Here is a 14043-nt window from a genome sequence, read left to right on the forward strand (position 1 = left end):
CAACCTCTTCATTAACAGGCAATAAAAATTATTTTCTGATCACAAAGTTAATTGTTAATTTACTGTAGAGTGAAAAGGGTTGGGATAAGGCCAATTAAAAACAACCCTGGTCTGGGCACCTGGATAGCTCAGTTGGTAGAGCGGGTGTCCATATATAGACGCAGCGGGCCTGGGTTCGACTCTGACCTGTGGCCCTTTGCTGCATGTCATTATCCCTCTCTCTTTCATTTCTTCAGCTGTCCTGTCAATAAAGGCCTAAAAATGCCCAAAAAATAATCTTTAAAAAAAACAAAAAACAGCCCTGGTCTTTTATTTTGAAATTGTGGCAGTTTTTTTGTTCTAATAAGGCTAATGTGGATAATATATTTCATTGAAGTTGCTCTAAAACAGTTTCTCATCAGTGGTGGCATAGTGCTGCATTAATGTCAGAGGATTGGACCTGGATAAGGGCATGGAACAACCCACTAATACGCTACATACAGGATAGAGAAATCCTGACTGAGCTCTGCTGACATTCTCACCTTGCTGCACGCTCTGACTCAACCAAAAAGGTCATCACTGTGGGGTGTGGGCAGACATTCAGCAGAGATGAAACATTCAAACCACAGAGTAATCTGCCATAGAAGGTGAAACGCATTGTCACTTTGTAAAACCATCCATGTGTTGGGACCCTGTGCAACTCACTTGACAGTGTTTGGTGTTAGAGAATAAAGTCTAATTGGGAATTTTGTGTTGTTAAAGGCACAATCAATGTTTAATTTTAAGTATATACGCAAAGATATTTAAGTAAGATGAAAATTGTTTTTTCTAAACCAATCAGAATTGAAAATATAAGCCTGTTTAGTTATTTTTTCCATCAGTAATATTTGTAAACATTAAACATGTAAACAAACCTTTTACAGCACCAGAACACATTGTAAAATTAAATCTAAATGTCTAATGTATTTGTTGTGTTGTTTTTTTTACAGTGGGACTACTCTCGGGAAAATCTCCAATTTATCTTAGGTCCATCACTCTGACACACAGCTTTTTTTTGTTAAGCCACCCATTTAGATCAGCACAATTACCCACAACCCATTTACCAGATGCAGCCAACAAGGGATGAGGACAAAAAACATAACCACAAAAGCTGGCCAGGCTCAGAGTTACTGTATGTGTGGCACAAAACAAACAGCCCTCTGTACCGTACAGAAAGAGGGAGAGAGGCGAAAGCACCAGAATACTGCAGGCAAAAAGCAGAACTGCCCTTTATGCATGTATGTGTGTGCATGAATGAAAATGCTGCTTCATTACAACTTGCTGACCACTGACTCTCTGGCAGCCCAGGCCCCTCCCTGTGTGCATGTGTTTTACAAAGTAGTGGGTATCTTGACCAAAAGATGTGCTGATGATCTGCTGAGGACAGTCATTCTGATGATTCTGCTAACTCATTCACCTAATGCAGCTGTACCAAGAAAGTATAATAAATAAAAATAAAAAAATACAAACACTCTATTGGGCCAAAAGCAAAAATAACTGCAACTGTGTATGCAGCACATTTTTTAGTTAGGAGCATAACAGTGAAGAAGGCAAAAGTCTGCTTCATCCTGGTTTCTTCCTAAATTGAATTATCGATGGTTTTCTAGCAGGATATGTAATGCTAGATTAAGATACATCAACAGGACTGTTGGACATTTTTTTTGTGTCTCCTTAATGTGAAGCAAGCCACTGTAACATCCACACAGCTCAGCTTCAATACAATAAAATGATGCAGCAGCAGAGCAAAATAAAACTGGAACAACAAAGGTTTTAAAGATAAAGCACCAGGTTTTACACTAATACTGGTTTAGGTAATCACAGTAGTTGAATCAGTTACTTTGAAATGATCTGTTAGATAGGTTCTGAATAGTTTTTTCTGAGTAATGCATCGGGTGACAGCATATAGTCTGTGCTCGTGTATGGAGGATGTTACCCAGGAAATTTGTTTAATGAAAATATAATTTGTTCACTGTATCACCTTCCTGTATAGACAGAAGAATGAAAAGAGGATAATAACAACAGTCACATTGTAATGAATGAAAAAAACAGGCGATGAGGGAACAAATTCTATAGGCTTGGTTGGTGTGAAAAACACATTCAAACCCTTCACATTTAGTCAGACATAAAGTCTCAGGGTTGCTTTGAGCTTCATTTCTTGAGTGCGTTTAATTAAAACTAGAAGCATTGTCCAAATTTCCTGGCATCTCTCTACCGACATAGGTTTTGTTGTCCCTTTAAGATTTATTTATTTTTTGTTTTAAAATCAGAGTTTACTAAATAAAAATGAAAACCCATGTGGCTGGAAAAGTACATAGAAATAATAGTTAATGATAAAATATAAAACATAACCTTGCTACTAGGATCACAAGCAATTAAAGTTTGCCTTCTCGTAAAGTGCTTGTTAAAAAAATAAAGAAAATGTATATTTTAATGTATTGTAGTTCTTGGCTTTTTTGTTTCTCCCCCCCCCCTCCTGGTCTTTAGCTGGTGTCCCCAGAAAAGTACATTGGTTGAGAAAAAATTATCTACCACATAATGGCCAAGAAGGAAACTAAATCAACTCTTCTTCATTGTCCATGAAAAAAACAACATGAAAACAGTTGATTATCAGTTAGAACTGATATCAGGAAACCTTTTCGTGAACCAATGCAAGAATACGAGAGGTGACGATGGCTGCAGACACACAGTTTCTCACACAGTATCTGCGCATGAACTCCAGTTTATCCACAGACTCATACCAAAGGTGTAGCTGTACGGGTGAGAGTATGAGTGACGGGATGTGTGTTTGTGTGTCTTTAGTGTACTAAAAAGAGAGGGGTTGATTCTTCTACACCAGGTTCTCGATGCCGGGTAGAGGCTGCTGTATTGGCACGGGGGGGTCCGTGCTGCCGGCCTGCTGGGCGAGCTGCAAGACGGGCATGTTGCACAGCGGGCAGACTTTCCTCACCTCCAACCACTTAATGAGGCACCTGGAAACAAAGTAAAACCACTTAGCATATGGTTAGGGCCAGGAAGATGGAGCTGAATGGGTACAGTAAATGTAAATTTGGGTTAGCTTGGGTTCACTTGACACACAAAGGTTATTCAAAGTCACTTTTCTAGCCCATATATTAAGCCACAATTAACAATTGTTTTGACACAATTAACGTGTCGACACTTGCATCTGTTTATGAGCCTGGCAGGCTTCTGCTTAAAGGAGAATTCCGGTCGATTTCAACATGTAGCTCTGTGGTTTGTAAATTTGGAGTGCTGTCAGTAGCGCGAAAAACGAAAACAATCGGTGTTGCCTACACCGTGTTATCCTCATGCTAGCGTTAGCACCCAGGAGGCTGAAACCAGGCAAGTTTTAAACGTGCTTTAAGCCTCTTAACATGTTCAAAATGTCATTACAAGTGCCTACCCATGTGAAGTGATTCCTTCCAAGTGAACACAGTGAATCTGACTGCAGTAGATGTGAAAGAAATGCATAAAATTCAGCTCTGTTTAGTTCCGGTGTTGAGACGGCAAGACGAGTGCTTAGGGACCGTCTACAAAGTACAACACCGAAAAGAGATACAAACATATTTATTAATTTAATGATTAAATAAGGTAGTGTCTCCAAACTTACCTCAATTATAACTTGTCTCCTGCTAGTTGTACTACAGCACTTATGCCGCGTTCTATTTACCTCGGAACTCGGATTTTCCGAGGTCAAAGTCGAAAACACGCCCCCTGACCTCAGATTTCTGAGCTCGGAACTCGGACAACCTCGCAGTAGCCCGAGTTCAAAATCCAACATGGCTGCCCCTTGTATTAACAGTTGTGAAAGCTGCAGTAACATAAAGTTATAAGCACTTCTGTCTTATTTGTGTCACTAAATCAGTCGTTCACACAGGCATGTTCAACTTCTATCTGTGGACATGTTGTTACGCTGTTTGCATGCACAAAAAACGGCGTAATGCGTTGTTATCAACTGGTATTGCTAACAATAGCTAACCGGGCTAGAGCTAATGAAAACAATGAAAATCCGACTTTTAAATGGAACGCATTCAACTCGGGTACGATGTCATTCCCAGCTCCGGCTTAAAAAATAAGCATATGTCTATTTTTTAAAATATTTTTGTATCTCTTTTCGGTGTTGTACTTTGGAGACGGTCCCGAAGCACTCGTCTTGCCGTCTCAAACATTGACTGTAAAATTTGTGGACAGAGCATGTGTGACGTCACCCATTGGTTTGTGGAGATCTGCTATGAGTCGTCGAGTTTGCCGTTACGGGCGCAGCCATCCTGGTTGCGGATGTGACGATTTTAGACGAGAGGGAGGAGTGAGGGAGGAGCCCTTACACTCTTCATTACGTTACACACTTTCACTGGCAATCACATCATACCGATTTTAAAATCAACGAGAATATAATTCAAAAAATGAACATCATTCGGTGTTGCAGAAGACTTGAAACTAGCGATTGAGACCATAAACTCATTATGAAAATGTTTACTGAGGTAATAAATCAAGTGAGAAGTGGGTCACTTTCTCATAGACTTCTACAGAAACCAACCTCCTTTTGCAACTGCACGTGTTGCCCCCTACTGGAATTCAGACAGAATGCAGGTTTAAGGCACTTTAAACTTGCATTTGCAGCACTTTGCCGAACCGGATGCTTTGTCCACTAATATACAGTCTATGGTCTCAACACCTGAACTAAACAGAGCTGAATTAGCACACATTTTATACATTTCTTTCACATCTACTGCAGTCAGATTCACTGTGTTCACTGGGAAGGAATCACTTCACATGGGTAGGCACTTGTAATGACATTTTGAACATGTTAAGAGGCTAAAAGCACATTTAAAACTTGCCCGGTTTCAGCCTCCTGGGTGCTAACGCTAGCAGGAGGATAACACGATGTGGGCAACACCGATTGTTTTTGTTTTTCGCACTACTGACAGCACTCCAAATTTACAAACAACAGAACTACGTTGAAATCGACCGGAATTCTCCTTTAAGGGTTATATTTTGCCATAATATTATGTATAATAGTATGATCGGTTATTCAGGATGAATTTAGCTTATCATAAACATATTGTATTGGCACACATGCCGGTAAATAAGTAAAAAGAAATTACAGTAAAGAAATGGCAAATGCATGTTTGCAATAATTTAGAAAACGGTACAGCCATTACATAGTTTGTCCACCAGAGGGCACTGACAAATTAATCTTTCAAATGTAAGATGTCCAGCACACTCTTTTTTTAAACAAATTGAAGAGAACCTTTCAGAAGTGTCTGTTTATTTAAAAAATAATGAACATATATTAATATTGAATAGCAGATTTTTTTAAACTTCCCAATATTGATGTTGCCTAATAAAACAGATGGCTAGCAGAGAAGGGTTTTACATTGTAGGAGTGGTTTGATTTTCTTTGGCTGTTTAGACTTTTATTCACCATGAAAACGTGTTATTACAAGAATCCATTGTACATGTCAAGAATATAAGCTAACCACAGCCTCCATTCACTGTGAAGAAGCAAACTACAAACGTTTACAGCCACTATTCAATAACACAAGAGTGTGTCATAAAAAAGATTAGATTTTGTGAGGATGGTCAGTGGTATGTAAGCTCCTCTGCGCTGGCAGTTGGAGCCATTTACCCTGTAGTCCTCAGTGGCTCAGGGCTGCTTTCACTCTCCTCCCCCAAAAGAGTACTAAATCATGGGGTGAGGAGGAGACAGTATGTAGTAGCCATGTACATACTTTAGTTAAATATGTTCAACTCACACGTTTTCTTATGAACAAGTGTGACTCTCATTAATTGCATAAGGCCAAACATTTTGATTGTTTTGCTCTCTAGCTGTGGTGCTAGTGCTGTCAATCAGACAGAGGCAGGCGCTGTGCAGTTTTATTACATTATTCTCTATTCTGGTACTCCATTTTACAGTTTCACCTAACGGTTTATCTAGGAGTAACTTAAATGTGGAGCTGAAACAAGCAGTCAATTAACTTATTAAATGAATGTGAAGTGCAAAACATTTTTTTGTTCCAGCTTTACCAATGTGTAAATTTTCTGTTTTATATTATTGTTAATTACAGTAAATATCTGGTTTTTGGACTGTTAACCAGAAAAAAAGCTATTTAAAGATTGCCTTGGCCTCTGGCGAATTTTAATTGGTATGTTTCAATTTTTTCTGACATTTTTAGAGTAAACTATTGATCAAGTAGTTGCAAAAATAATGGGAAGATTAATCAATGATGAGAAGATAGCATGCTCTTCACCACTGAATGTTTTTGTTAATGGTCTGCTTGGAATGTGTGTTTTATTTGTATAACAGCATGGCTTTATTTGCACACACACACTAAAAGGAGTGTTTATACAGTGGATTCAGTGAGTGGTGACAACTCTTGCAGCAATGGGGCGACACTAGGCAAGGGAGGTGTCGTGCCGATGTAAACAACTCAGTTGAAATGGTCAGGGCGCGTGGGGAGGTGTGTGGGGTAAAGTTGGATCATGCAATATATCATGTCCTGTGTAGCTCCGCACTTCACACAACTGGCATTACTTTTATGTACAAAAATATTTAATTATTAACTTTTTGTTATCAACATGCTCTCTGTCCATGCAAACACATTTTTTTTATTTTACAACTGTTCACTGTGTCACGGTTAAAATGCCTAAGAGTAGGTAAAGATGCATTAAAATCTATCCTTTGTTAAGGAAATCTGTACTGATCGATGTGTCCTTGACTCTGTGTGTGTGTGTGTGTGTGTGTGTGCACTTTGTGTATGTGTCCATGAATGTCAACAAAACCTTATACTTACTTCCTATGAAAAGCATGTTTGCACGGACAAATCCCCAGCTCATCTTTCTGTTTGAACTCCTCCAAGCACACCGCACAAATCTGAAAGGGAGAGGGGGCGTTACAGATATTTTCTGAGGAGGGCATGCAACAATTTTGAATTTGTTGGTTGTTCTCTGGTGTTTGGTTCTTTCAGTCTTAAATCTGAACTTTGTGTTGGCAGATTGGAAACAAACTATCCAAACAACCAAGGTCAAGCACTCATGGAAAACGACAACCGTGGCCAACATCTGCAAAAAATTGACACAAACAACAGTGCAGCAACTGACCAACTGTGTTCTGTTATACAACTCTGAGAGAGAGGCTTACTTTAGCGGCAATGTTTCCAGGGTAAGAGACTTAGAAAGAAGAAAGACTAATTTGAAAGACAGACACGGCCATAAAAGTGGACCCACAACACAGCGGACAGGACAATCGGTGCATATATGAAGCTAATCTTTAAATTTTTTAATGGCTATCTAGCTCATGGCATTCTACCCGACTCTATGATTGTATGATCCCAGTGCTGTTTGATTTTGTAGGATAGAACAGGTAAATAGCAGTGATAACAGTAGACCTTTATCCGTGACTGGTGTCCTTGTAAAGGTGACTGAGGCAATCCTGATCACAGACACACAGACACACACACACACACACACACACACACACACACAGACACACACACACACACACACACACACACACACACACACACACACACACACACACACACACACACATTTAGAGGTAGCTGGGATATATAATGGCTGTTGAGGAGGCATCCTAATCAGAAGGCAGACCCACATCAACTGTCTCTTTAAAGCAAAGGAACAGAGGTTATCCTCCACGCTGTTGCCATATGTCAGAGCCTGTCACCCTGTTCTTACAGGTAAGCCCAGACACCCTGTCAGGGAAACTCATTTTGGCAATTTATAAAATAGGTGAGTGGCAACACCATATATAATGTAGGTAGCACAGGGCTGACTACACCCTCTCTAGACCAACATTAGAGTTGTAATGACAAGGACAACAAACAAATCTTAGTGAAATGGACATTTCAAATTGTGAGAAAATAGGCAAACGCCTGCAAAAACACAGCACAGCATTCCCATCACAAAACGTCATCCAACCAGTGGGTAACATTTCCATAAAAGAGGGTTTTACTTTGGCACATTTGGCTGTCTAACCCTGCAACTGTTACTCCTTTAGCCACACAGATTCTCTTTTTCCCAGCTCTACTTTATAGAGGTGGATGGATAAGGAAGGATGAAAGGAACAGCATGGTGGCTCTTAGCTTTCTCTTCTGATGCTTTTTGGACACAGAGATCCTCTGTTAAGATGTCTGCTTTGCTCTCTTGATTTGTGAATAGAACAACGTTTTTGTTCCTTTCAGTGCCTTGTCTATGGTGTCTCACTCTATAACTATAGAATCCACTGTGCCACACCGGACCAATAAACGCTCCGTAACGTAATGCGAGCATGACGAGCTGCTCCGCATTGACACAGAATGGAGGCCAGCTGCTAACAAATGATCTTGTATAATAATATAAAATCTTGTATAAGCTGAATTATGTTTCTGAAAACATTTTAGGCCAGAAATAGGCAATACAGTTAACAGCGCTGCCTTGTTCTACCGTTTCATCTGAGTTTGTTCAGCCTCCATTTTTGCAATACAGTAAAACAGTATGGCACTCACTTCCTGTTTCAATTGTATTTCAGCCAAACAGTGCACTAAAATATGTTTCTGAAAATATTTTGGCGAGAAATAGGCAATACAATACAGTGACCGAATCTTATATTTGATCAGCCCTGCCTAGTTTTACCGTTTAATCTGAGTTTGGTCTGAGTTTTTAAAAAAGAGAGAAAGGGGCGTCTCTCTCTCTCTCGATCCGCTTCTATACTCTTTGTGAAATCACATTAGTTTTGTGATGTTGACACATGGACAAACTATTGACCAAAACCCCTCATTAATGACAGAAAAGATACTAGTAAGGATAAATGGCGTACTGGACATCTAACTGGATTTGTACACAATAAAAACACATAATAAACTCTTCACAAAGCATCACTCTGAAAATAAATATCTAAAGTAGGCACTATTGTCAACATACAACATAGAGATACCAATATTTTGGCACAAATATTAAGAGGCCTTCAATTTAATCTAATACCCAAAGCACTGTAAACATTATCAAAATGAAAACAGCAATGAACTTTATAATGTCCGATACGACTACTTTAAGATAAGGTATAAAATGTGAAATAATTTCCTCTAGCCCATATGGACAGAAATAAAAAACAACGGGATACAATCCTGACTGGCAGATGGGATGGAGGGGTGCTGAGACCACTGCACCATACATCGGTATGTCTTATATGACTTTTTACGGCGCTTTCAAACTAGAGTTTGTTTGCCCTGCAGGTGAGAACGCGGCAATCACACTTGGGTGCGCACCAAAACGCGGATCAAATAAGCGTACTGAGACCTGCTTGACGAGGTGGTCTCGGTACTCTATCAATTGAACTCTGGAGCGGTTTGTTTGTGGCGAGAATGTGATCCGACCTTGAACCACACCAACTATATATACTCCGCAATCTGAGCTAATGTCTCCTGTAGTCAGGTGTGCTTAGCACAGAAACACACAGCAGTCAAGCTCGCCATCCGTCACTCACTCCGTGGTCAAACCAGCTGCCACTAAAGTTGGATACACCGGCAGAGCAGAGCGAAGTCTCGGTGACCAGAGCAGACGTAGTAACGTCACTCGCGAAATAATGTCTGGTTATTTAAATGAAATCAGCTGGTTTGACCATGGAGATGCATGAAATATGCACTAGTCCAGAACACAGGACCTTCTTCCTGTATTTACTTTCTTGCTCCCGCCCCAGACACATCTGACCAATAAGCGGAGTGAACATTCTTGCATGATTTGGACACATTTTGGTACGCTTGGATTTTTCCAGGTGTGAAACGAAATCGAACCAAGGGGAAATCATTTCAAGTTTACAAACTCATCAACTGATTCGAACTAAAGCAAACGAACTATAGGTGTGAAAACGCCCTTAAAGCTTGTTCAACCTACCGTTACTACCGTTATTACCTTACGAGCAATGTAGCATTTAAAAGGCTATTTTTTTTTAATAGGGGACTGGCAGAGTGATCACTCCACATTAAGCGCTACAATACATCACTTTCAGTAAACTTCACGGAGAACAACAAGGGCAAAACAACATCACCAATCTGCTGTAACCGTATATTCTCTGGTTGAGCCGTCTATGGGTCTAGCTCAGCTAAAAACACAGAATCCGTCAGCGCTGTGGAGATAGCTCTGGCAATGCGAGACTACCACTAGGCAAATGTTACCCACAATGTTATCTTCACTTCACCTGTTCACCGTTAAAATGACGTTTGCAGAACTAATGGGAGAATATATAGTAAGTGTGGTTAATTATAGGGATGCACGGATATGAACATATTGGCCGATACCAATAATCAATATAAACATTGCTAACTGATTTTACCAAAATGGATATGATATGTATAAAACAATGTTTCTATGATAATCATATTTTGTACCTACTGAAAAACATGCGTAAACACTGGGAATTTGAAAAAGTAATGGCTTTCTTTATTTGCAAAACATTTGAAAAAGTTCATAAATCATAGATTTACCGCTCATTTTTACCGTTTCCTCTCATATGGTAACAGGGCCACAATGAAAAACACAAGTAACTAACTAGTTTGTGGCTACTTTTATAACATGAAGCAAGAGCAAATCAATAACTAGGGATCATAAAATAAAATATCCTGTTTAGGTTTTATGACTTATCAGGGCTTTCCCTGGGTTGGCAAGGGAGAGATCACTGAAGCCAAACTTGACTTGTCACTAAAATGAGAATAGCTGGTCCACCTTAAAGCCAGCCCACCTTAAAGGTCCCACGGCATGAAAATTTCACTTTATGAGGTTTTTTAACATTAATATGAGTTCCCCAGTGGCTAGAAATGGAAAAAGGTGTAAACCGAGCCCTGGGTATCCTGCTCTGCCTTTGAGAAAATGAAAGCTCAGATGGGCCAATCTGGAATCTGCCCCTTATGAGGTCATAAGGAGCAAGGTTACCTCCATTTTTTTTTGCATTACATGTCATTTAGCTGACGCTTTTATCCAAAGCGACTTACAATTGCTATATACGTCAGAGGTCACACTCCTCTAGAGCAACTATCGCAGGGGGATTCGAACCCGGGTCTCCCACACCAAAGGCATGTGTCATATCCACTGCGCAATCACCTCCCCTTTCCCATGAGAAAGAGAGAGACATCATGGCTTGCAAACAAGCAAAGTGGCAGTTGGTCAAGGCCACACCCCCACCCCCACCCTCCACAGTGCCCCCCCTCACTCCTCCTCAATAGCATTTAAAGCTACAGACACAGAAATGGCACATCTTAAGTAAAGCTCATTGTGGGACTGGCTCTAGTGGCTGGAATTCTGCCCCAAGGCTGAATATCAGGAAAGAGACTTCAGATACAGTATTAGGGGACCGCTAAGGCCTATATAAAAGCATCCAAAAAAAAGCATGTCATAAGACTTTTAAGTTTGAGCCTCCTGTGCTGAACCTTTTTTTCCTTTAGTATTTTGTAAAACGATTTCTGCTGCATTAGCTATACAAACCTTTCTACAAATAGATAATAGAAAGTGTAATCATAATAGATACTGACATTTTTACATGTTATTATTTAATGTGTAGTGTCATCACACAGTCTAGTCTTAGTTGTTTGTTTTTGGATGTAATCACTTCTTTGCTGAGAATTTCTATTTCAACATAACCACATTTTGATTCTTTTTGAGCTTTTTTATCTACAATAGAAGTTAGTCCGAGAAGCCGATCACATAATGATTTCCTGCCTTAGTTAAACAGACACTAATTACACACAGATTGTGAGAGTGAAATGAATGAAAGGCAAGCCACAATATCACCCACAGAACATCACAATCAGTTGAGAACTACTGTCATCCTACAACCAATAGGTTTTACTTGGTTATTAGAGGGCTAGGGTAGGTCATTTGAGCACTCATTGCATATGCCGGCTGTTAGCTCACATGTACAGTAGGTAGATAGGTGTGTAACTGCAATTGTAAAAATAATAATAATAATAATAATAATAAAAAAAATAGGTGTTAGTTGGTGTTGCATTATGATTTTCTTTACAAGACCAGAGGCATACAGCAGTGTTACTTTAACACCATACGGAATGACATGTAACCTTTACATTAGGGTATTCTTTACACTCAACACATGGGACAGTTAAATGGAGAAAGGGGTCAATGTCATACAAAAAGGATAACTGATCAGGTTACACATCAAACAAACTTGAACATGACTTGGCCAATAAACTGATCCCATATTAGCACTCCTATTCTAGATATTCCATCAAAATGCTGGGTTGAATTTGTGCAACTCAGTGTATAACAGTGTCTTCAGCGTGATCCATTGGCGTGGGAGCCTTTAAAACTAGGTCATTCACCCAGGCTAGTGTGCGTGTGTGTGTGCGTGTGTGTATTATATTGTCCTTAAACAAAAACAGCTTGGTTATTTTGTCAGTCTTCACTCACATGACACCTCCTAATGCTTTCTCTCAGTTTCGAACAACATAAACAATACAAGCCTGAGGCCTGATGGACAGTTGGAAACTCCAACACTGATGACAAGAAACTGTGTTTAGCCACGTGTCAAAGCCCACATGAAGATGCTATTGTTAACATTTCATTTGTACTACAGTGTTAAAGGGATAGTGTTCCTGGCTGGGGATACCATTTTTTTTTCCACTGCAAAGCCACTGGTGCTGCTTTACACACTGACTGCTGCTTGCAATTTTCCAACCAACCTGAGCTGACATACAACATTACGTAATAGTACGTAAATGTAGGGGAAACACTCAGGACTTAACCAAAAGATTCCATTTTTTTTTTTACAGTGTGTCAAGACGGATGCACTGAATGTTAAATAACTAACTAGACTAAACCCAGAAAACTCTCAAAAGCAGATGAACAGAAATATAAAGCCAAGAGTACAGCTGTGCAGATAGCCAAAAAATCAGTGTCCTGATATGTTTAGACATGGCATATGTCTGCTCCTAATGCACATTACATAACAGGAGTTTGTACCATTTGGAACCATTTAATGTCCATCTCGAAGCGGAGGATGTTTATGTTCATAATGACAGCATGAATTGCCCCTAAGTCCCAGGCCTTAGCCCTTTATTTTAATTCAATGGAGAGCACAGTGCATCATGGCACAACCATCATAACTGCACAACCAAGAGGATCGAAGGATAGAAAGGATAATCGTAAATGAACAACATTGTGTCTAAAGCATTGTTAAAATTAAGTAGCACACGCCTGGTTAGTCCAAATTAGCTGATATAACAGTACAGTGTGTACTTGTCAGGTCACATTACACACATTAGAATGTTCTGTATACTAGATAGGCCAAGTTGTTAAAGAGAGCAATTTTTTTGGTGTTAAAATGTCATCAATCATCAAACGAAGTGCTTACCTCATGCAAATTTAGCTCTTTGACTTTTTCCTTCTGAATGACCTAAGAGGCATGATAAAAGACAAGGAAAGATTAGGAATCGGTTCCTCTGGAAATACAACGTCAAATGAGTGTGTAATGAAAAAACAAGCAGTCATGCTGAATAGTGACATAGAGATACTGTATGATGTACTATAATATAGTTTCTGTTTTACAGTAAATGCATGTGCACAAATGTGTGTGGGGGTTTGTGTGGGTTTCTATTGTATATGAGGTTGGTAGTCTTACATAACCCAAAAAGAAGATGGACAAATGAATATTTTTAGCTGGCAGGTAGTGAGGAGGCAAATTACAGAGTTAATGGTTACCATAGCATATACTTTTCCAGTGTGCGTGCGTGTGTTTAAGTTTGACATGTTTGGATGTTTCTGCATGCTCGTATTACATAATTTAAGGACATGAGAGTCATATTTATGTCCTCCATCTCTCTCCCTCTTATTAGCTTTGCAGGCTATTCTTTGCTGGAATGCTCAAGTACAATTCTGAATTTTTGGGAGTACAGTTGTGCTCGTCAAAAACCTGTGTGTGTGTGTGTGTGTGTGTGTGTGTGTCTGGAGTGCTTACTTGTTTGTATGCATATAGCTCTTTGTGCGCCTGGTGCCGTAACCTGGGGAGACGTAAAGACAAAA

General features: G+C 39.6%; 1 protein-coding gene across 3 annotated transcripts in view; it reads right to left on the bottom strand.

Moving 5' to 3' along the window:
* Positions 1-1786: 1786 nt before the first annotated feature.
* Positions 1787-14043, bottom strand: part of rnf24 (ring finger protein 24) — a 32816-nt gene continuing 20559 nt past the window's right edge. For 2 of the 3 annotated variants that reach the window (XM_036000052.1, XM_031276796.2), the window contains exons 3-6: positions 13979-14021; positions 13376-13417; positions 6810-6889; positions 1787-2987 (exon numbers count right to left, since the gene is read on the bottom strand). In XM_036000052.1, the coding sequence (XP_035855945.1) occupies positions 2846-2987; positions 6810-6889; positions 13376-13417; positions 13979-14021 (307 nt within the window). In that variant the 3' untranslated portion in view covers positions 1787-2845. Of the gene's footprint in view, positions 2988-6809; positions 6890-13375; positions 13418-13978; positions 14022-14043 lie in introns of those variants that run through there. The other variant, XM_036000051.1, reaches the window with a different exon arrangement.

Source organism: Sander lucioperca, chromosome 4, assembly GCF_008315115.2.
Source record: "Sander lucioperca isolate FBNREF2018 chromosome 4, SLUC_FBN_1.2, whole genome shotgun sequence".
In the NCBI taxonomy this organism is placed as follows: domain Eukaryota; kingdom Metazoa; phylum Chordata; class Actinopteri; order Perciformes; family Percidae; genus Sander; species Sander lucioperca.